This window comes from Prosopis cineraria, unplaced genomic scaffold (genome assembly GCF_029017545.1).
Source record: "Prosopis cineraria cultivar Desert tree isolate PC_DT_omini unplaced genomic scaffold, ASM2901754v1 PC1, whole genome shotgun sequence".
NCBI classification, from domain to species: Eukaryota; Viridiplantae; Streptophyta; class Magnoliopsida; order Fabales; family Fabaceae; genus Prosopis; species Prosopis cineraria.
In genome coordinates, this window is record NW_026555332.1 from 44,774,582 (window position 1) to 44,800,997 (window position 26,416).

The 26,416-nt window shown below is 29.1% G+C and overlaps 1 protein-coding gene across 1 annotated transcript; it reads right to left on the reverse strand.

The window, feature by feature from the left end:
* Positions 1-16,712: 16,712 nt before the first annotated feature.
* Positions 16,713-17,602, reverse strand: LOC129307794 (ethylene-response factor C3-like). The gene has a single exon (XM_054948706.1). The coding sequence runs from the start codon at positions 17,494-17,496 to the stop codon at positions 16,849-16,851; it is 648 nt and encodes a 215-aa protein (XP_054804681.1). The 5' UTR covers positions 17,497-17,602; the 3' UTR covers positions 16,713-16,848.
* Between the last annotated feature and the right edge of the window lie 8,814 nt (positions 17,603-26,416).

A 26,416-nucleotide genomic window follows, 5' to 3' on the forward strand; every position in this document is an offset into this window, starting at 1 on the left:
GTTGTAAATAGCAATAACTATTTTAATTTAAATAATAATTTTTTTTACAATGACTAAAATAGAATAAGTAATTACAACTTTTTTTTTGAAAATTTTTTTAATCATTAAAGTCACAGTATTATAAATGTTAGTAATTGCTTTAGTTTAAATAATGACAATTTTTCTTTTTGCAATGACTAAAATGGGATACGTAGTCACAACTTTCCTCTCTACAAAGTTTTTAATCATTGAAGTATAAAATAATGACTTTTTTTTTTACAATGACTAAAACAGGATAGCAAATAATAAATTTGTTCTGTAATTTTTTTAATCATTAATCCATTTATTTTTTATTTTAAATTGAGGGCATTATAGTCATTTTATAAAAGACATTAATGTCATAAAGGTCCTAGCAAACTTGAGAAAAATTTTCATTTTTACATTTTAGAGGGATTTTTATGTTGTTCTTGCTTATTTCTAACGTGTTCAACTTGATTAAAATTTGTCTAGACATATAAGTAGTACTTTTAACAAAAACTTAATTTGTCTACACATATAAGTAGTACTTATATATATATATATATATATATTATAAAATTCATTAACACTTAAGATTTTGTTAAACTTTTTTTTTATGAACCTAAGTATATGTTAGACTTTACAAAAATATACATTTCAATATAGAAAATATACAATTTGCGAGAAAATTATTGTCCATTTTATTTAATTTATCATCATCATTTGGTTATGTCTGTAAGAAAAGTTAATTAATTATATTTTACGTCAACCATTAAAAGATAAGATGCAATACATAAATGCATAAAAAATATACAATAAAAAGTCAACAAATTTGTGTATATATAATTACGTCACAAGAAACAAGAATAATCCCTCTTTTTTTAATCATAATAACACTATTACTAAGTTGAATCATGTAAGTTACAGCAAACTTTGTGTAATGTATAGACCTTATTGTATAAATTGAATGTACTTGCTAAAAGTATTCAGTAATGATGTCCTTTTTTTTTTTTTTTACCCAGTCACGAAGCGATGCTTAGAAATCACATCCTGACTGGTTAATAGATAAACAAATCTAGATGTAAGAAATTCATTGATAAACAAGTCCTTTTCGGATTTTGTTGGTAATTTGAGCTCACTCTGAAGATACCAAAATGCACTTTGACAAGCTCGACCAGCCCCCTTTGACTGGCCAACAATGCTAGACCGTCGCCTTTGACAGCTCCAGCAATAATTAAAATATTATTTTACCAATGATATTTAATCAAATCTTAAAAAATAATGACATTTTTAATAATTATATATATCCTTAAAAAGTTAACTAATCGTCTTTAAACTAATTAATATCATCTTTTCACGTTTAATATTGCTCCCTCCTGTCCAAAGTAGCAGGGAATTGTAGGTTGCGGATGGCTTCACGGCAAGGAAAGAAGGAACAAGGCAAAGTAGTGTTGATGGGATGACTTATGGTTGTTGCGTTAAGCAACGCTGATGGTGGTGTAATTCTAACGCAGGATTGATGAAATTGGAGTCAAATTTCAAAAAAAATGCTGATGATAGCCGCAGAGTTGGGAGACCTTGGATGGATCAAAAACACCGTTAGTGGGAGACTAATTAACCAGCAATTCTCAATGAATACGGGAATTAATTATTCATCTTGATCTGATCTTCTCCCGAAGAAGCAAAACCCGTCAGAGAGAAATCCGTGGGTCGGACCAACTTCTCGAGGAGAAGCTTAGACACAATAATCATCGTAGGAGGCAGAAAACCGAGGTGGGTTGAAGTTTGGGACGACAAAATCAAAACTCGATAAAATTAAAAGCAGTAATAATGCTTATATTAATCGTTTTGAACAAATTAATTGCAAAGTAGTAAGATGTAAGAGTAGCGTGAGGTGGATTCTGAATTGCAGGTGCTGTAGGCTGGAGCTGCTACATATGTACGCCATATAGAAGAATAAAGAAAGGCACAAGGGCAGATACAAGGTATTGAAATGAATCCAGAGTGGTGCCATTAATGCAATGGATGCGTGGATAAATACAATTAATTACTATAAGATCATCATTAATAATGTTTGATGTTGACGATTTTATGCAATGTCTTACTCATGTGGTTGCCTGTAATTAGCGTTCCAGGTCAAGATTCCAGAAGCAGCGTTCGAGTCTGAGTGGGGTCCCTCTGCCAATCACAATTCACAAAATAAGCACGCTGCCTCCTGACACACTGATGCTAAAGCCGATTTAAGTTTTGGATTAGGAAATGTTGGGCGGCCGCAATTTGCAAATTTCCCTATTTCTTAATCGAATTGATGTTATAATTAACATTTTGGCATTAGATTCTGCCAAATCTAGGGCGCCCTCCCCCCAACCTGGCCATCTGTTTTTACATTAATAAAATTTCACAATCCGTCACTCTCCCCCATAAATTATTTATTTTTCCGTAGTTTCTTTTTGTCGGCCACTCATCCTACATGGAAAATTTATTTATTTATTTATATCCGACGCCATGTTAGCCTGCTCTATTTATTAATGTCTCAATATCAATCATCATCAATCTATATATATACAAATCCTTTAGCTTCAATCTAATGGACTAAGAAAATTAATTTTCATTAGTTAATAAATTTTAGGCTAATATTAATATAAAAATTTATCTAGATTCATTAATGAGATTTAATTACTGGTCAAAAAATTAATGAAATTTAATTTATTTTTTTATTTTTCATGTATTTTTAGTCTACTTTCACGGAAGCATTGATTCCAAAGCAATCTCCTTTTTAAATTTTTATAATCATTAGCATTAATTTCATCTGATTGTCTTTCTCCATTCGTTATTCTTTCCCATTCCTTCTCAATTTTCCTGATCATGAGATTTAATTTATTTTTTTATTTTTCATGCATTTTCAATTTACTTTCATAAGAGCATTAATTCAAGAGTAATCCCATTTTCAAATTTCTCTGATTGTTACTTTGTTAGCATTAACCTCATTCGGCTATCTTTCTGCATTTATTGTACTTTCCCATGCCTTTTCAATTTTCTTGATCAATGAGATTTAATTTCTTTTTCTATTTTTCATGTATTTTCCTAATTCACTGTACTCAATATCAATCAATTCTCATCAACTATCCTTCATAAATATTATCCGTAAAGAGAAACAAAAGAAATAAAAAGAAGATTAAATTTAATTTGGATCATCAATCCTTATCTTATGGTTGGCTCTTCAAACTATGCATGTTTCACCATACATTTCATGCTGACAAGATAAGCGGCAACTCTTTGTCTTTTCACATCAAAGAAGCGAGATGAAAACAATTAGAAGGACAAAACATATTCAATTCTTTGACCACAAATTCATACATATAAAAGAAAAAATATATCTCTTTCCTTCTTGGTGAGTAAAAGATAAGAGTGTGCTTTCTTATGCATTTTAGGCACAAATCCTTTTCTTCTTTCTGACCTTTTAATACTTATATTTATAATATTCATAAATATTAAAAAGGTTTAATAATTTAAAATATTAGCATTAAATTTAGACAAAGGCAATATGTGTACAAATAAAATATCTAAGAAAAAAAATGATTGAATAGAAAAAATTTTAAAAATTTAGCCATCTCAAATGTATCGATATCAATTGTGTTAATGATATTTATTTTAAATTCTTTAATTTCAACTCTGTTACACACAAAAAACTGTCTAATTACTATTCATTGTTTTTTTTTTTGGTGGGGGTTGCCAGTTAGGCCTAAATCATCCTCCCCACTCTTACACGTAAGAGTTAATTTAAGAGTATGCTTTCTTCATTTTTGATTTTGTAAGATCTCGTTCTCCTGCCTCTTTGTTGAACTTTTTTTTTTAACTATTTCTGTTTACTCTCCACATTCAATATTATAAAGCACTTTTTTTGGCACAATATTATAAAGCATTTTTAATTAAATTACATGTTTGAACAAGTTAATTAATTGTTTTTAAAATTATATATTCTTTCCATTTTTATCATTGTCAATAGGGTGTTTCAATCAAAAAATTTTATTACTTACTCCTAATTCAGGATATTTTTGAAAAAATTTTATTAATTGTACCTTAAAAAACTCAAAGTACCTTATATTTTTTAAAAGAAGTAAGTGAATAAGATTGGTTGAAGTATACTCCATCCGATCTTTATTATAAAATACTTTCAATCATTTTACATATCTTAAGATAAGTTAGTTTTTTTTTCTTAATATCATAAAAATTAAAGTGAAAGGTACTTTCATTTTTATCCTTAACTTTAAATAATAATACAACTATATTAAAGATCTTCACGCTAATAAAAAAAGGACAAAATTAAAAAAAGTAATTTAATGTCCTATATTTTGGACTAAAAATTATTTTTAAAAAATATCTTATAAATAGGACTGGAAAGAGTATAAGATAATGAGGGAGATAAAAGGATTAAAAAAGGCAATGACAATAACTACAGAAAAGAGAGAAAGTGAGGATTATGCCAGCAATGAATCCAGAAGGCACATGAGAAGAGAGGAGAGAACGTGAGAAGAGAGAGGATTACAAAGGGCGGAGAGGAGACAAGAACTGGGGATTTAAGACCCGATATTGAACAGTTGTCACACACAAATGATCAATATGTTAAATATATTGTGGACGGTATGCATTTGATATTAAAAAGTTTAAAATTCTGAAGTACGTATAGGACAGTTTTGAAAATAACTGCCAACCTATGTCAATATAGTAGATAGTTACTTTTACACATAATCATTTAATAAGAAGCATCATATATGAGCAATTTTATAGTAATCACTAATATAGAATTTGTCTTTTATAGGAGACTTTTTACATTGGTTAAAAAAACACCCGCTGCTAAAAGTAGATGCAGTGCCATTTTTTGTAATATTTGTTGTAATTGTAGGACTTTCAACATTGAGTTCAAACTAGACTGCAATAGAAAATACTTTTAACAGCAAGTGAAATTTTGCTTATTATTAAAAGTTTTTAAAATTAAAAAATAAAATATAATACTTTCAACAGCAGGTGCCACTTCACTCGTTGTTGAAACTGTTTGAAATTTACAAAAAAAAAAATGCACCTCTTTTCTATTTGTTTCTTTGTCTTCCCTTGCAACCCTCGCCACTTCCCTCTTCCTCTGTCGTGGACCTTCCCCCCTTTTCTCTCTCCCTCCATCTCAACCTCCTCCCCCTACTTCCCACCCTCAGTCTCATTCCCCTCCCTCCACTTTCCTCCTTCAGTCTCAGTCCCCTAACTCCTCCCCCATCTCGATTCCCCTCTTCTCAATCCTTTGCCTCCTCACCTCCCCCCTTGTGCGTCAGTCTTCCTCCTCCTCCATCTTTTCTCTCCGTCCAGGTATGATTCCTTTCCTTTTTTTTAATTTTTAATTTATATGTTTAATTATTATTTAATTTCAATGTTATTTTCAATTTTATTTTAATTTATTTTTAATTTTTGTTATATATTCACTGCTAGAAAAATGAAATTATCTAAATGCCATTTTCTCTTGTTAAATTATGTCTTAGCAAGGAATTTTGTTCCTTGCTAAATTTATAACTAAAAAAGGATTTACTAAATTTAATAAGGGATCATAATTCCCTCATTAATTATAGAGGAATTCAGTTCCTTACTAATTTTTAGCGAGGACCATAACTCTTACTAATTCCTCACTAATACTATTTAAAATTTGATAACTTTAGTGAGGGATTAGTCCTTTGTTAAATATGCTTATATTTAAAAATGGTGATACCATATCACTCGTCATATGTGCGTTAACTTGTGATATGTCGCCAACAATCTCATACCTCATCAACTGTCATATCACTTACTATTTGTGTCCAATTACCCCCAACATGTGCGAAAACTTATGACATGTCGTTGTTCACTGTGTGCCATATCACTTACTCCTTACCATATCACATATTTATTATGTTTTTGCCAAAGCTAAGACTTGAATCCTTAATCTCTTACCTTCTAAGTCTTATACTCTCCTTCTTTATCAGTTGAATTGAACGGTACCCGTAGTCATTATATGAGAAATTAAATATATATTTTTAACTACGTAAATATATCAAACAATATATTATAAAAATATACGCACATATATATTAAATTTTATTTTTAATTATTAATATGTTAAAAATATTTATATTTTATTTAAACTATTTTTTACATTATATTTTTAATAAAATATTATTTTATTCATGAAAATGAACTTAAAATAAAGAAAAAATAAAATATTAAATAATTTTCTTATGAATATTAAATTTAATTTTTATTTTTAAATTGAAATAATTAAATATATAACTAAAAGTCATTGCACATTGTATAGAGAGGGACGTGGTGTCTCTGTGTCATCTACTGCCGCAGGTGTTGCTTGTACTATGGCAGACAGTATAATTTCTAGAAGTTTACAAAATGTTCCATTGTTGTTTTTAAGAGTTATTAATTTTCATGCTTTCTCTATCTTATATAAATTATTTTAAATTATAATTTGAGCTCAAAAGACTTTTCAAAAAGGGTTTTTTAGGATCCCATTTTCTTAAATAATTCTCTAAAACTTATGTTATGATAACCATATATAAAGAATTGAATAAATTTTAGTTATCATAATGTTGTCTTGTGTCTTGTGTCCTATGTATTTGGTAATGTTAGAGAGAACACTAGAAATCACATATATCAATAAAGTTCATTAAATATATTTATAACTTTATTTTTCAAAATAAAAATATAAACTTTCAAAAATACTTTACATTTAATACCCCATTTATGAAATAATATTAAAGAAAGAGAGTATAATGTGAAAAATATTATTAATAAAATTTTATGTTTGTCAAAGTGTCTTACATTTTAGGATTATAAATCTCCTCAAAAAATATCTTATAATTTGAGATAAATTTAGTATTATTTTGAAAATTTTATGGGCGACCGTGCAACAATTAAATGGAAATCCTTTGTTCCCTCACAATTTGAAACGCTTTTTAATTTTGTGCTCCTCGCACCTATTATCTTATATTTATATATTGTTTATTCATTGCCTCCATCGTTTATTGCAGGAGAAATTATTAGAATATATTTCATTATTTTTATAAACAAAACTACAAAATTTAAAAAATATTTATCATATATTTTAAATTAGTCATCATAAAATCATAGTTATTTTTACAGGATAAACCCGATTCCTCCACATATTAAAAATTAATTATAATGGTCACTTGGTTCAATTTTTTAAATTTTAGACATAATTATTATGTTGGACCAATTTTTTAAACTATATATATATAAGTTGGTTAAAATTTGCTAACATTTAAATATGAAAGTAGTACTTATCATATGCTTTAAGTTGTTTTTAAATTGGAGGACTTATATTTTTAGCTGACAAAGGATGAAATGAAAGCCATGGATATACAGTGAGCTTACAAAGTACCACTCACCTAAACTTCTGTTTAAAAAACAAGAAAACCGTACATTCATAGTGATTGCGGGGGTAATTTTAACATTTACAATAATTGTTTCTCTAACCACTAGTAAAATTCATGGGTTAATATGTAATTTGAACCTTCAATTATAGGTTCATAGACGATTTGAATACTGAATTTTTAAAAGATACATTTTGAATTTTAAATAATTAACCCCATTGTTAAATTTCAACAAACATTGGTTAGTTTTTTTTTTAAAAAAAGTGAGGTCTGATGTGCAATTTTTATCAAATTTCACTCCCCCCCTTTCTTCTACTCTCATTTGGTGAAAATCACACATTAAACCCTATTTTGATGAACATTTGTTCAAATTTAACAATACAGGCAAAATTGCCTTAGCTTTAATTGTTTAAGGTTTAAAATGTATGTATTAAAAGTTTAGGATTTAAATCACCTCTAAATCTATAATTTAGTTTCAAATTGCATATTAACCCTAAAATTCATTAAGTAATATTTGAATTTGTGAACTTCAATTTTAGATTTAAAATTTTATATTTCAAATATTACATTTAAAATTCTTTGTTTGGGAAGTTTAAAAAATTTCAAAGGAATAAGAGAGATAAGTTAAGATTTAAAATGAAAATGAAAAATGACAAGTCTGCCTTTATTTTTCAATCAATGAAAGACAAGAATGAGAAATAAAGTAAAATATGATAGTCATTAAGGTATCAATAAGTGAGAACATAAAGAGATTGAGAGATTTGAAGATATCAAAATTATAAAAAATATAATAAGAAATGATTTCTGTATGTACAAGTAAGGAATTGGATCCAAATTTAAATCTCCATTAATCAAAACACACCATAAATTAATAACTAAAGAAAACTTTAGCTTATCTTCTCTCTTATTTTTTTTATTACTGCCTTTTCCGATCCTTACTATAAGATGAAGCTTAAAAAAAATTATTCTTGATATAAGATGAAATTAGAGTAATTAATACGTTTTTTTTTCAATTGTACCTCTTGTTTATATATTGTCATTTGAATTCTTATAATGTAACTTATTGTGATTATTAATTGTAAAGAATAATAAAATTAAAATGTTACATTTTTTTAATAACTTTAAAGATATAACTACAGCGACCATTCTTCATCCCCTGTTAAGAATCGTAACAATATTTGTTAAACTTTGTTTTATCTTTTATTTCCTTTAGTTCTGTTTATAAGGTGGATAAAGAATTTTTTTTTATAAGTTATATCAATAAATTTTTTCTCAAATTCTTCCTTTTATTTTTTATTGAATGCTAAAAAAAATGTGTTATTAAAATATATATATTTAATAAAAAATTAATAATTTATTAAATTTGCTGATAAACTTAATAAATTTTAAAATTTTGCTTGATTCTTGTAAAATATACTCTCTCTATTTAAAAATATAAAATATTTTTTAAAGAGTTAAATGTTCAAAAAATATTAGATACTTTTAGTCTTTCGAGATGTAATTATTATCTTTTTTTAAAAAATACTCTTATTAACAGTGACTTTATATTTATTTTAGAGTGTTTAATAAGAATAAATATAAAAAATAAAATTAATTTAAAAATATATAATTATTTTATTAAAAGATAAAATTTAATTAAAAATATTTTATATTTTTAAATAAAGAGAGTATAAGAAGTAATTTATAAATAAAATAACTAACGGTGGGTGAGGTCAGCTCCTTTGTCCTAGCTCATTGGCCAATCGGCGTTGTTTGACTCACGGGCATGAATTTGGCAACCAATGCTGCACTCCATTTTAATTTTTTATATAAACACGCACTCATTTTAAAAATATGAGGTAATTTTTAAAAGATTTAATATTTTTAATATTTTAAGAGATAACTATTTTTTTAAAGTGTTTTTTATTGAATAAATTATTTTATATTTATTTTAAGATAGAATAATTTTTTAAATAAAAAATATAAAAAATAAAATTAATTTAAAAATAAAAATTATTTTATTAGAGAGTAAGATTTAATTAAAAATAATTTCTGACCAAAAAAATTAAAAATAATTTATATTTTTAATAGAGAAATAATAATTATTGATTAACAAGGGTCAAAAAGAAAAAGAGTTGAGCATCGGCATGTTAGGCCTGCATTCCTAATTGACACGATCCTAATTCCAAGTTAAAAAAGATAATCTGACCAACGGCAAGCTTGACCTTGAATTTTGAACGTGGAATCCACATGACCTTTAATGGTATTTGTATGACAGCCAACAAATTCCTTAGTCGCTCTCCATTATCCAAAGCTAAAAAGTAAAAACTGTCAAAAACTAAAATTTTTGTTTTAAATGTACAAAAAAGCTCTCGATATGAGATGCATTTGATGAACATTTTCAATTACTATACACCTTTAGATGAAGATGTGCATGCATTTTAATTAAGCATTAACAGTAAGGAATTTTTTTCGTGGAAACAATAAGGATATTTTAAAAAACACTATCTGAGTCATAAAAATAATTAATATTCTCACAATTGTGAAATGGATACATTTGTTTATGAAAAAAATAGCATCCAAAGATCACTATATAATTTTATATCACATAATGACTAAATAATTTATATTCTCAATACAGTCATCTAGTCATTTTGATATATTAACTTCATATGCGAAAAGATTGAAATGTCACTCATAGTTTAAAAAAAAACAAAGAAAAGAAACCTATGTGACATAAATACTGTACAGTGATTCTTGAATACTATTTTTTCTTGTTTATTTGGAAGACTTAGGAGAGAGGACGGGGTATAAAATAGTATTACTTTTGTTTTAAATCATAAAATATTTTTAAGAGAGATTTGCCATCCTAAAATATAAGATACTTTGAGAAGATTAAAATTTTATTAAATAGTCTTATTCTAATATTACCCTTTGTCTCTATCTATTTAATACTAATTAAGTGTGGATTTAAAGTTATTAAATGAAGGATATTTTTAAAAGTTTATATTTTTTTTAAAAAATAAGATTGTTAAGTGTGTTTAATGAGGGTCATTAATATGTAAAATTTTATTTAAAAATATTTTATAATTTGAGAAGGAGGACTACAATGCATGTGCCTATGTTATGAAATAACGCACGAGGCGTCCAGACCAAAAACCTTAAAAACAATCACTTGAGTTTTTTTTTTTTTAGGTTCCTGTTTCTCCCATGGAGTAGAATAATTGGAGATGCATTTGGAAATGTTGGGCGGCCGCTATTTGCAAAATTACCTATTTCTTAATTGATATAATAATTATTATAATTAATAATTTGGCTTTTGATTCTGCCAAATCTAGGACGCCCTTTCCCTGCGTCGCCACTTGCCATCTCATATACTCGCTATCATCACTTCTCCCTCACTCTCTGCATTTTTTTATTAATCAAACCTGTGCTATTATTTGATTTTTTTTTCAATAATTTTTTTGTCTGCCTCTGACTGTACATGGAAATAGCCAAGTTAGCCAGCTCTATTTATTAGTATATTAATACTAATTGTTGGTTCTTTTGGTGGGAGGCTGAAACTTGGAAGCTAAACCTAAATCATATTCTCTCTAGCCATGGAAGTTACACCTGATTTAAGAGTTTGTTTTATTCCCATTTAATTTGCAAGATTTCATCCTCTTTTTTATCTGCCTCATTGGCTTAAGCTGCCTTGTTCATTACTTCTCTTGTATTATTTGTAAGTCAATGAAAGAATATTAATTTTGATCATATTTATATGACACTTTATTATTTTATATATTTAACTTCACCTTTCTATCATTATTAAATGGTAAAAGATTATTAAAAATATTTTTTATCCCTATGAGGGGACAGAGGTGAAAACTTGTTAAATTTTTAAAATAAAGATAACAAGATTTAAGATTTTCCATAATTTTGATAAAATATTTTCACTGCAATATCCTAGATTGAATTAATTAGAGGGGCATTCTGTGAAAAATATTAAAAAAAAATATGACACGTTAATGGCAGATAACCAATTTGACTGACTTCTGAATTAATTAATTAATTAATTAGTTCATACACCTTCCTCCCTTCCCGAGAGGAAAATTCAAACTTCAAAGGAGGCTGGAAAAAGAAGGAGAATAGTATGGGGTTAGGTGATGAGGTGGGGACGCAGAGAGCTGCTGAGTTTTGGGTGGAAAACAGAGGAATTCAAACACTTGCACTCATCATTCATGCATTCAGAGTTGCTACATTAGGATGTACGGTTGCCTCCCCGGGATTGAGATTCATTTTAATCAAATGTTAAAGGAACAACGTGGGACAATGAATCGGGACGCGCGTGCACCAATCCTGCCAACAGCCATCTCCTTCATTCATTGCCCAAATTCAACTCACGCATAGTATCTCCCACTTGCTCCTTTTAATTTCAACCCCACCACCTTGCATGCCTTTTACGCACTTCTTTCTTTCGTCTGCTTCATTCACACTCGTCTCTCTTATGTTTCTGCAGAAACAGAACTATTACCAGATGCCCAATTGTCATACCCTATGTGAGTATTACTATTATACTACCATGATTTAATGGTCTTTCCTATATATTATTCTCTATCATCTGCATCGTTTTTCTGATCTTTAATTTGGCTGTTGCCTATGTATGTATCTATGGATGCATGTAAACTTAATCTTTTTTTTAAATAATGTTCATATCACTTGGGTCATCATTTGCTTACTAGAAAGAAATGGGAGGAAAAAACAAAGGTAAAAATAAGATAGTCAGAAGAGATATGTGAGTACATCTATAAGAAAGAAAGGTAACTTAGTTATGAGGTTGACAATTATGATTTATGAGATTTTTGAAAAATATCATGATTCCCACATTTGTAATGTCAAATAATGAGTTTTATCATGTTTTAATTTATTTTTGTCTTATTTTTTCAATCCATTTCATTTCATTCTTTTTTAATAACCAAACGAGTTCATTTTTTATATATTCCATCTTGTTCGCTTATGACCCATGGGGAAAAAGAAGAAAATCTCCTTCATTCTGTCCTTCAAAGTAACCCCGGCCATTCAATAGATATATAGAGAGATATTGAAGAACATCCTGAAGTAGAGACTCTTTTGTTCCTTATATGTTGTATGCCTGCCACATTTCTGTTGTTGTTCATTTTTAGGACTTGAATTCACTGTTTTAACTGGCAAAAGGGTTCAATTTTTTTTTTTTTCAATTTTGCTTCAGCTAATTGTGATTTATCTCTTATTGAACTTACATGACGTGAGCAGAAGGTCAAGAAAAATTGCACTGTAAGTATATTATTTGTGGCTGTTAGAATGTCCAAGTGTAATTGGACTAAAAACAAAATCTCATATTGAATAAAGTTAAACTCAATAACTAATATATAATAAAAAAAATTCATAATTTTGAACATTGAGATTTTAAGTTAAAATATGACATCTTTTTACTGCTTTTGCCCATATTAATTGCAATGGGAATTTGTGTATATCACACTATTTGAAGCCTGAAATATTATATATCTACCTCTGGTGAAAAAAAAAAAAACATACATATATATATATATATATGTATGTATATATCTGCCATTTTCTCCCCTTTTTTATCATTCTCCACTTATTTCAGTAATCTCATACAATTTATTTTACTTGTGCATAACACTTTTTCGTATACTTTACCAAGGTTTAGACATTAAAAAATTAACTTAGATGTCCCTTTTTTCCTCTCATCCAATGCGCAATGAAGGATTATAGTTCTTATCTGCCTATCTAAACCTGCTAAAATAGGTAAATATTGGATGAGTTAAAAAAATAAGTAGTTGCCTGGAACTCAAAAAAAAAAAATGTATCGATGTATATTAAAAAAATAAAAAATTACTTGAAATAAGACAAGTCATTTTATTTGTTACTGATAAATATTGTGCCTTTTATATGGATTTTACATTTTTTTATATTCCAAAATTTCTTAAATTTATTCTTCTCTCTTTATTTATTTGTTTTTTTAATGTATATCGCATTGATACCTGCTTGTTATCTCCCTCATTTATAATTGTTGTCAAAAGTTCACTGTAGTTCTGCAGTGATTGCAGCACAAATGCTAAAACCATTTGCTTAACATCTACGTGGGCCCAGCAGGAATATATGCAGTAGTGTGGCCTCATGCCACATAATCCTTATATTATTGTCAATATTTTTTAAGTGTCATTTGGATGCTATAGTTACTTTATTTTCTTAAAATGTTTTCATGATAAAAGGACATATAAAATTTACATTAAACAAGGGAAACCGAATATCTATACTAAAAAAACTAGTTGAAAATTTTTAAACCAATAGTTAAAATAATATGTGTGGAAACTATGATAAAATTAAAAATTTAATTTACATTAACGGTCAAAAATAGGTATACAGTCGTCCGGTCAATTTTTTCAGAATTTTAATTCAAACAAAATATTAAATAATTAAAATTATTATAATCAAAATATCTCTATATCACATTTTAATATATCTTCTACGGGTGTAAAATCTAGTTAGTCGTATTTATATTTTCTATTTTGGATAGAGCCAGTAGTTTGCGCCTATTTTTACTCAAAGCCCCGCCTCATCCCTTCACTTCGCTCCCGCCCCCGTGACTGTAACCCTAACTCTTTCCTTTTCCCTTAATTGCTATTACCGTCAATGCTAACCTTTTTTTCCCAATTTATATGTGTGTTTCCAGTTGTTCAATTCCCCATTTCAGCAATGTTAAAGAGGGCATGTATTTCACACGCCGAACGATACATTAGACAATAGATACACTAGCTCTACATATTTAGAGGTAAATTCCAACTTTCCCATCCTTCTAATGTTTATCAGGCTCACTGAAACGAAAATCACTCTCGAATTTTTAGTATTGCTGTTGTGTCTTTTTCCTTCTCACATTTTGCTTGGGCTTCTTCGGTTGATGTAATTATACGCCCTCTAATTCATCTTGTGTTTTTTGTATAAAACTTGAATATTAGCTTTTAAAAATTTCTGATTAAAGATATTATACATGAGGCTAGATGAATACATGATGCATCATCATATTTGTCCAACTATCTGGCACTTTCGTTTCTATTTGATCTGATTTATTTGCTGCTGTTTGGCGCGCATTGAAAAACATATAACTAATAATAGATAAGATCTCTGCAGATGATCTGCCAATTAACTTTGCCTTGTCTGTTTTTGAAAATTTAATTTTATTTGACAGTATGATGTACGCTGCGTTATTTCTTTCCGTATGTGATTTTTGCTTTTCATGCCAGATACATGGTGGGAATGATATCCCAACTTTTTTCCCTTTGTATTTTATACTCAAATTGTAATAACTTTTATTTAAGAATCAATAGGTGAGAGTGAGGCTTGACTGAGGTTCATGCTTCCAAAGTTTCATTCCCCCTTCAGGAAAAAAAGTGAAAAATTTACGACCCAATTGGGTCATGTAATGTCCAAACCCCTCCTGGCAAAAGTAATACAAATTAAATAATTAATGCTTTTTGTTAATAGCATAACTAAAAATGGCGTCTTTGTCATCTCTAAACTAGGAGTTCAATTTTACCTAACGGTTCAGCTTTTCCTTCAAATCTGGTGGTCTGATTAATTTACAACATTCTTTCTTTATCCAATTGTATCTTGCACCGCTTACACATATACTACTATGACTCTTATTTCATTTCTCTAATCAATACTATTTGACAATTATTACTGCACGATAGTTGTTTATTCTTCATTTATTGAAGTCACGATACATTGAAGACAAGACAACCTGTTCGATCACATGATGTATTAATGCTGTCCAGCAATGATGAGGAGAAATAATTGCAGCACCTTAATATATGTTTATATTGCTTTCTTATTCCAAGTGTGCACATGTGATCGGTGTAAAAGAGGAAGCTACTCTGGCTGCTGTTTTTGATACTAAATTATATCTGAGATTAATCTTAATTCATTTTCTGCATGCAATCAGATTAACCGCACGCAATACATTAATTAAGTTCATGTAATTTCCACTTTTTCATCAAGACATGCCACTGCAAACGTTTAATTTTCAAAGCCAAATTATTTGAGCTCTTAGGGTAAGCCATCTCTGTTTCCACTGTTCTAATTATTATTCTTGTTCCTGCAGTATCAAATACTGCGTTAAATACACGCTGTTTTCCAAGTCTCGGTTAGAGGGGAGAAACAAATATTTCTGGCTTTATCCTTTTGGTCAAGCATCAAAAAATTCCAACCGTTAAAACAATTAAGGTAAATGAGGTACTTCGTCTTGCGATCCTTCAATTCATATCTTTTTCTCTGGTAAACTAGACTTTAGTTTTGGCTCGAAAATATCATTTGTTCTCATGTGATTCAAATTAAAGCTTATCAGTTAATGGTCCCTACAATTTGTTTTGGCTTCAGTTAATGATATTCCTTGTCTAAAAAAATTGCATGATAGGATTTAGGCATCTATTGAGAAATTGAAAACCTATATTAATTTAATTAATATAAAAATAAGTTCAAAATATCATAAAACTGTTGGGATATAAGTGAAAAATACTTTCAAAACTTAAGTACTTATAATATTCTAGTCCCTTTACTTATTTATCTCTTTTGATCTGACTTCAAAACTTTTTTTGGCCTCGTTTCTTTCATTGACTTTATTGATGCCATATTTCTTCAATCTGCCGATTCAAAACACTTATCTAACCCCTCCTAACCGTGTTTGCATCGCATCCAAAGTAGACAGCGAGCATGTAGGTGTCATCTCTAAATTATAATCCCTCGAGTTATATCAATTAGTATTCAAGTTTGGTTCCATTTGACACAATATGTAGTTCGTCAAATTTGTGGCCAGGTAAAAAATTCGATATTCATTGTCTACTAATACGTGTGTGGATGACCAATCCTCAGCCCTGATACATATTACAAAGCAGATCCCGAACCCGAAACAGTGAATTGTAACATAAGAACTTCAAAGCATAATACAGGGCATTTATTTCAGTTATGTTTCTACATAAATGCATACTCAGTGAAATTGACTCATTCTCTTTTGCCGTGACTAACTTGATTAGTAACCGTGAAGATTAATTTATCTTTCATGGGAAACTAGTGAAGCTATGTCATACATGGGGTTTGAAGCGATACCTAAAGCAAATAATTCATGAGGAAGTCCGATTTTGATAGAAGAATGCATTCAAATAAAAGAAGCTCAGCCAGCTTTTAGAGCAAGGCAACTGGGAACAAAATAACTGTACAAGCGAGGGTGCAAGAAGTTGATGCACTCTAGAAGGTAGAGATCCACATAAACTCTCCAACAGCTAAAGTTGTAATTATATCTTTGTTCAATTATCTATCAACGACCTCTGAGACAAAAACAAAAAAACAAAAAGCAAAAAGCAAAAAGCAAAAACAGTTTACAGGTTTGAAGTAATACTGTTAGGAAACAGGGGTTTAACTATTTGAAGAAGCCAGGGCTTGTAGTTTGATCAGAATCAGATATGGTGAGAAGTTGCTCCAGATATTCAACACCCAAGTCCTCGAGTACGACCACTAGGGATTGCTGCTTGGCTCGGTCTTTCTCAGCCTTTGACGACAGTTTTCTTTGGATGTAGTGCCTCTCTTTGAGGGCTAAAGCAGGCGAATAGCCCTTGCGGCAGCCATACTTGATACCTCGCAGAGACTGCCTCACCGTCTCCGGCGGAAAATTCAGAACAGCAGAGTTGCCTCTCATGGTGAATGCAGCTTGGTCGTAAGCTAAAGCAGCTTCCTCCGCGCTCTGGAACGTTCCCAGCCAAACTCTTCTGCCATTCCTGGTGGTGTCTCTGATCTCTGCTGCGAATGTTCCCCACGGTCTCTTCCTCACCCCTATGTATGTCTTCTCCTTGCTGATTTTTGACTTCACTGGCGATTGCTCTGTCTTAGTTTCATCATTAATATTCTCGCGTGTTGGACCGTCCACCGTATCGAAGGAGAGAAAATCATGGATTGGATCTTCATAGAAATCATTAATGCTTGGAGAAGATTCCAGGAAAATATCAGAGGGATCTGGCCAGAAGCCCCAATCTGGGCACGGGTGCTGAAATGCTGGGGAAGACATTGACATAATGTGGGTTCAATTATCACTTTCTCGGTCTTATTGGGATCGCAGGACTTTCATCTCCTCGCTGCTTTTATTTTTATATAAAAAAATTACATTAAAATCTCACATGAAAAAATTCATTATTATAAGATTTAATGATAACTGAATTAAGCAGATTGACAGCTAATTTTATTATTAATTTTTTTAATTTAATTGTTAAATTTTATAATAATTAATTTTTTATGTGTACATGAAAATAATTCTTCCTTTATATATCGGTCCTTCCATTAAAAAGGAAACCGCCCCAACTTCTTAGTTCAATTATTGTTGGCGACGTTCCCAAAATATAATTGAAGTATATAATATTTTAAGCGAAAGAATGTTGATGGGTTATAGATGTCGCGAACTTGTTTGAGCAGTTATTTTTAGGAAGTCTTGTACTTCTTATGCATTGTGAAGTAATTAGAAACTCGTTGACCTTTACTTCCAATTATTATGGTAGAGTAGAAGAATGTTACTGTTTAATTTTAACATATTTTAACTTTGTTGACTTCTAATAGCTACGATACTATCGAGTAATAAATATTATAAGTTCAATTTATTAAAAGCTTGATTGTTGTCATACATAATTTAGGGTTACTTTGACTTCTAGTAATTTTTAGTTACTCTTTACAGTTATGAATGTTATACTTTTCTTTAAGTTTTTTGGGCCAATACTTTTCTTTAAGTTGCAAATATATCTCGTTACAAATTTACCGTAGCAAATTAAAATCATTAGAAGTATTAGTAAAATCTATAACTTTAATCAATAATACAAGCATACGTTGCTACGCCGCGTAGGTTAATTATTTGTTATTCATAAAAAAAATATTTCGGCAAGGACATTTTATATATATTTTTTGTCTTTCATATCAAATACTTGGTGGGAGTTACTCAAGGTTTAATATGATTTCTATATAGTGGATGGTCTGATCAATCCATATACTCACTCTCATTTTAATTGAATCTCTTCTTTTAATAAAGTAGTTGATTATCTTTAAACTAATATCATTTATCTATATTCACTCCTATTTAATATAGTATTTCACTTGAAAATAAATATAAAGTGCTTTATTTATTTATAATGGGTACTTTTGAAAAAATATAATAGTTACACCTTGAAACATGAAAAATATCTTACACTTTAAACATCTAGTCATTTAAAAAATATTTATATTTTTTAACAGATGGAGTATATGAGATACTGAAAGGCACAGAACAGTGTGATGTTACACTATAAAAGAATTGCATGTACTTTTTGAAAATAGAAATCAATGAATGATGATGTTAATGACAAGCTTAAAGAAGAACAAAAATGATGAAAACTTTCCATTGTTCAGCAGAAGACAAGAAATTCTATTGGGGCAGTGTATAACACGTTCTACTATTATTTAAAAGACTCTTGTAATCAAATCATACTGATTAAAAAATGTGATTAAAATTAGTTAAGAGTCTTGATTTCTTTAAAAATCACTATAACATTTCCAAACTACTTTTAATTAAAACTATAAACTCACAGTACATTATTCAAACCTTGAAGTTAAACAGACCACCTAAATGAACCAATTTGATATATAAGGAATTTTAAAAAAAAATAAAAAAATGCTTTGCTAAATTTTATTCACTGTCTTATATTAAGGGCTGAGAAAAAACATCCAATTGGAGGAAGTGACTGATAGTGGGGAATTGGAGGAAGTATGAAGAAACATCCAACACTTCCTATTGTAGGTGACCAGATCCCATTTCTTTATGGGGTGACTAGCTGATGGAGTAACACTCATTAAACTAACTACACACCGTTACTTTGTCACAGGTGTTACATTTTATAAACATAGGTACTTTATTATAAACTAACTGTAATGAATAGCAGCTAACTCAGTGCTGACTACTGACACTATTACTTTTAAAACTCCCGAATAGATCGAAAACGTGAGCTTATTGAGTGGAAAATTGAAATGAATTTCTCCTCAGGTCCTATTAATAATTAAGATAAAAATAAAAGATCAATTTTAATTTTATTTATAAGGCACTTCACCATCTTTTATATTCATATTTACATTTCTATTTAAAAAATTATTAAAATTGTTTTTGTTCTTGTTAGGGATAAATATGAAAACTAATGAAGTTTAAAGTTTTTGTTTTTTGTTTTAGTAAATTACAATGGAATTGATAGTGAATCATAAATAAAATTAGAAAACACTGAGAGCGAGAGACGGGAGCTGATGCAAGCGTCACACTACATTAATAATTACCATTCTTATTGCAATAGAATTACCATTCTTCTTTTTAACCATCCAATATGCAATATTGTTGATTAATAATTAATTTGGATTTGAACCGCATTGCGCCGCACGGCCACAGGCCCTCTTAGCAAATTCACTGTATTATTTTACCATTATATATATATATATATATATATTTGGAAATTCATGGGCTACTGTGCAGCAAATGGAAATCCTTAAGTCCCACATGTAATATCCTCCTCTTTTAAGCTCATTGAATGCAAAATTCTTATTGATTAACAAAATGAGGCCCTCAAGATTATAAATCTACATCAAATCAAGTCTTGTAAACAGGCAAAACAGAATTCGAAAATACGCGAAACCAAGGGATTATCACATGAGTGGTTACATAGATATAAACATTTGAAACAAGAAAAATATTAAAAATTTAAAAGGCATGCGACGCAGCTCGTTGAACATGCACTGCGGCATGTTCATCTCTGTGACACGCGCTGCGGTGCAAATATACGAACTTTGACAGTGAATTCTATAGTCAATTTGATAGCTTTAGGGCTAACTTTCGATGTGCCCCAACTCTTCATCCGACATCCGAATGATGTGAACTAGGAGTATACAAAAGCTCTTTTCGGGCTCTAACTAATGGCATTGGTCTCATGTTCAAATTATTTTTAAAACAAGAATTAGATACTCTTTTCAAAACTTACACCTTTACCTAAACTTTTGAAAAATTCAGGTGTCCTATCGCAAAATTAACGACTAATGGCCACCGACACCAAATGACCACATTCAACTCAACAAAGTTAATTCGTGCAAAGCACCAAAATAAAAAAAATATGTCTAGATTAAATTTTCACTACTCGACCCCTTAACTCAAAATCATAGGAAGGGGGCATCAAGGTTTCTCAACTCATCACAATATATACGCTACCCTCACTTGCATTAGTATTTTGATCCTATCAACATAACACATAATAATCAACTCTCTCACTGGAGCCCAAATATCAATTATAATTTACTTTTCTCTTAATGCAAGTAAGTAACAAAAAGAAAAATTTTAGTTGGCAATTGAAATTATCATACACATAAATTACCCAATTTAAAGAGGCCTACTACAAAAGAATTGTGATCCTAAGCCTTGGGTTGTTTTCCTCTGTCCATACTTCTTAAGCTATTTCCTAAAATATTAAAGATAACGGGGTGAGTACAACTACTCAGTAACCAAGGTCTGACTAACTCATGCTAATGCGTAACAGCTAGTTTAAATGTGAGTAGCCATCAATATTAATATTCTAGACCATATGAGATATTTGAAAACTTGATATCCATAATTTAGCTCACATAATAGCAACTACTAGGAAAATATCACTTTTAGCACTTTTCAAAGAGATAGAGTTGATCAAGCAATTTATTGACAAGCATAAAAGCATAAAAATAATACTCAACTCAAAATACCATCATTACAAACTCAATATAGACAACAAGTATCTTTACTCATTATATGCATGATCACACCTTCGTTATCACCTCCTTATTCCTCTGGCACGAAACCGTGGGCTATAACTCAACGAGGTAGTTTATATTCTTTGACTTCCCTAGCCTAAACACTTGTGAATAGATTACCAGGCCAAGGTGTACCCAACTCACTTATGGATCATGATTTTTTCCATTTCTCACACTAGGGGGTGTTATATATCCTAAACTAGCTTCTTTATTGAACCGGTGAATAGCTAGTTAGGTTCAAGTCTCTTGTTGAACTAGTAAGATAGTCCCTCATTGAACTAGTAGGACAGTAAAGATAGAATCAAAATAGGCAATCCACCACACGAATGGGCCTTACCATCTCAATTTCTTATCTACTCTGCTTCTTAGGCGAACTCCCGCCTTTCATGCAATGGACATTCATGCTATAATTCACACATATACAATTCATAGAACATCACATTACCTAATTATTGGACTTCTCACACATATTTCATGAAACTTCAAAACCTCACAAGTCATTGAACTCCCAAATCATAATTATTATACCTCACAATTTAAAATCATTGAACTTTATCATTACATAATTATTAAACTTCTCAAACACATTTCATGGAACTTCAAAACCAAACAAATCATTAAACTCCTTAATCACAATTTGTACCTCACACTTTTAAAATTATTGAACTTTATCATTACACAATCATTGAACTTTTCAAAACATTTCATAGAACTTCTAAACAAAACAGATCATTGAACTCCCAAATCACAATCATTGTACCTCACATTTTTAAAATTATTGAACTTTCCTATTTTCAAACATCATTGGACTCCTCATAACAAAGATTCATTTTACTTCTCAATTTGTAAAAATCATTGCACTTCCAATAAACATTAATACGAAAATCCACCACTCTTGTTTTCAAGGAAAAATTTGCATCATAAGGCATAAAATTCTCAAATTTAATCTAGTGAATTTCTTCACAAATTATGCCACACTTACATTTTCTCTAGTTTGTACGTTTTAATAATAATTTATAAATCAATAAACTGATAGACACACAAGTATAAGATAAAATTTTTTCGATTACCTTGTCAAAGGTTTGACCCCTCAACTATTTGCTCCTGAACCTTTCAAGAAGCTTGAATGGAGCCAATGGTAATTACACTACAAACATTTACCATGCAAAACATCAATATCTATTTTGAACTATTTTTCACTAGCATTCTCATCATTTCTTAATACTCAAGCTTTATTCTAAACTTATGCAAAAGTATCCATAAGGTTTCTTAGCTTCCTTTAACTCTCATTTATAACATTAAGCTCTTAAATAAGCATTAATGAAGCCATATTATTCCCAACTATTAAATTTATAAAAATTTTGGATATTTAATATCCTAAAACCACCAATCATCATAAAATTATAATTATCAAGTTTACTTATCTCAATCTACCCCATTAACTCTATTTAAGTGAATGGGTTTGGACCCATAATCTCTATGAACCAAAAATCACCATTAGAAATCAAACTTAACTTCTACCATTAAGAAAATGAAAGAAGAGAGGGAGATTTAAGTTACGAGGCTTACCTTAAGTGTTTATGAGCTCTAAATTACTTTCAACAATTAGCTTTTTCAAATCCCAGCTCAGCTTTTTTACCACTCCTTTGTTTTCTCTTCTATTTCACATTAAGTTTTTGACTTAATGTTGTAAAATTCTAGCCATACGCTGCGGCGCATGGCATAAAGAGCTTCTTCCAGGCATGTTGGCACGCATGTGCCGCGGCGAACTTGCCCCATGTCGCAATGAGTGGCACAGAATCACTCCCTTCAGAAATTCTTCCTCTTCTATCCTTAAGTTTGGTATTAAAATCAAGATCAAACATGCTCGTTAGATCTCTCTAGTCACACACCTTAAAAATTCACTTTACTAACCTTTTTTAGTTTAATTAATCTGGGTTTAAAATTGAAGATGTTACATCACACAATTTGAAACGCTTAGCTTATTCATCAAGTATATTACATGCTTTTATGTTTTTTGAAGTCGAAGGTCTGATAATTTTATCTGCTAAAGAATGAAAACCATATATATAAGGGGTAATTTTTTTTATTAACAATTACAAGAATAGTTTTCCCCAACTGAGAGAGTGATAAATTGAAATAAAATTTATTAAATTAAGAAAAAAATTAAGGTCACGTTTGGATTATTGGATTTAAATTTAAATTTATATTTAAGGTCCCATATTTAAACATTTTTGTTTCTGTGGTATTAAAAGAAATTGAAATCTCAGGGAGTGACAAAGGGAGATGAAAAATGAAAATTAGAAGATAAGGAGAGTGTTAAAGTGATTAATATTTCCAAAAACTAGGATATAGAAGGGATGTGAAATGATAAAAAATATATTAATGAAAGGGAGAATGGCAAATTAATCCTTTTGAAATAAGAAAATAACAATTTGATCTCTCAAAATATGATAATAACAATGAGATCACAAGAGGCTTCTTTCAAATTAAATTTTTACGTAAATTTTTTTATTACTTTTTTGTAATTTAAAAAGTTATGATTTTTTAAATCGTATTAATTATTGGTGTAACTAAACATGTGAATACTTTATCAAACTTGTAAAAAATATAAAATTAGATAGATTTTGTTAATAAAAAATTATAACTTTTTAAATTATTTTGGTCATTGATAAAACCAAATTTAAAGGTATTAAAGTAATTTTATAAATAAATTTAATATTAAAGGAGTCTCTTAAACCTCCCTATTATTATTACTTTTTGCAGAATTAAATTGTTATTTTTTATTTAAGAAAGATTTATCTATCATTCTTTCTTGATAAAATATGTACTCCCTTCATTTAAAAATAGAAGATATTTTTAACTAAATCTCACTCCATAATAAAGTGGTTACTTATTTTTAAACTAACTTTATCTTTTCATATCTACCCCCATTAAATACCCAATAATAAATATAAAGTTATAATCAATAGGTATACTTTTAAAAAAAAGGTAATAATTATATTTCAAAAAATTAAAAATATCTTATATTTTTTAATATCTAATTTTTTAAAAAATATTTTATATTTTTAAATAGAGGAAGTATTTAAATTTAATCTACACAAATAAATTTAAATTTATAAATTTTATGAATCAAAAATAATAAATTTTCCTAAATTCAAAGTCAAATCGAAAACTCATTGCAACATCACATCCCAAAAAGGACGATAAGCTTTATCGTCTCTTCCTTTTACTGTTTGCTTTTCCTGGTCTGCATTTGCTAGACTTGAATTAGAAAATCAGCGTTGCGTGAGATCAGCTCTCTTGTCCCATCCTACTGGCCAATCGAAATTGTTTGACCCGCAACTCACGAGCATGAATCCGGTACCCAATACTGTACTCCATTTTTTATAAATGAATAGCACCGAGCCACCAATGCACCAACTACATATGTTTTAAAAGATAAATAAAAAGCTGAGGGCATGTTAGGCCCTCCATCCTAGTTGACACAATCTAAACCCAAGGAAAAGGAGAAAATCTGACCAAAACGGCAATCTTGACCTTGAATTCTGAACTTGGAATCCATATGACCTTTGATGGTATGGCGGCCAACTAATTCTTTCGTCGCTAATTAACGTGTACCATGAAAATGAAACAACCGATTTTTCATAAATCAAAGGGACCTACTCCTTTGGGTTTTAAATGTAACCAAAACTTTCAATTTTTTTGTATACTCTCTCTTTTTAAAAATATAAAATATTTTTAATTTTTTAAAATATAATCATTATTTTTTAAAAAATATTTTTATTAATAATAATTTTATATTTATTATGGAGTATTTAATAAGAATGAATATAAAAATATAGAATTAGTTAAAAATAAATAATTATTTTATTAAGGGAATGAAATTTACTTAAAAATACCTTATATTTTTTAATGGAGGGAGTATATATTTAAGAAATTTAAACATTAATAACAAGGATATTTTAAAAAAAATCAATGACAAACAATTGAGTAAAAAATAACTAAATTTTTTAAACTTGGGAAAAGGAAATAATTTGACCGGAAAGGAAAAGACCAAAAACAGGGTATAATATAAAATAGTACAATGTATCTTCCTATGTTCTGAAATTACGCACGAGGCGTCCGGACCTTAACCCTCATAAAAAATTCACGTTAAGAGTTTTTTATTCCCGGTCACCAAGTAGACCATATTAAATCGCAACTTGATGACAATGATTCTTTCTTTTTATTATAGCCGTTCAACTTGGATTGGTGACGTTGTCATCTTCCTCTCTTTTTAACCCCATTATAGTCCACTGAGAGCATGCATCAAGTATCCCAATAGATTCTTCTTCGTCTTTTTTTTTTTTTTTTGAGGGGGGTAATATATTGTATTCGAACAATAATGAAAATAAGACAACAACCTTTAATAAAATTACCTTTTTTTAGAGATAAAGAAATTTCAAATCTAAAAACTAAAAAATATATTAAAAATATATAAAATTTAGAATATGTCTAGTCAAATAACTTAAACTATTTTGATGAGATATACTATCATCAAATATACTTGATATAAAATTTAACAAACAAGGCCAATTTAAAAAATATATATCTAAAGATTAAATTGTTGATAAAATACAATATTAGATGGGCAAGATTTAGGTACTTAGCATTGCATAAATATACTTATTGTTAATTAAATTAAAACAAATAAATTTTAATGTGATAATAAAATTAATAACAAGAGTTTGTTATAAAATAAATATTCCATAAAATATGCAAATGTCTTGATTTAATTGAAGATAAGCACAACACACTAAATATATAAAACTAAGTATGTAATCTTTTTCCATATTTAGATTATATGATTGAGCCCACCTCTTATAATAAGATTTATTACAGAATTATAAGAATGATAGCAAACTACACACCTAATAAGAGGTGATTGGGTCATTAACTTTACTTAAAAAAATAAAATTTTACTTTTATTTATATTTAAATAAATTTTTTAATTCATACAACATTGAGTTTAAATAAAAATAATATTAAAAAACATAATTAACATTAAATTAAGTGTCTTATATTAGCTACCAGCAATTTTTATTAGAAAGTGGCATATAATAAAAATACAATAACTATAAGCAATTTTTTTAGTTAGAATAATACTCGAGCCCCGAAAT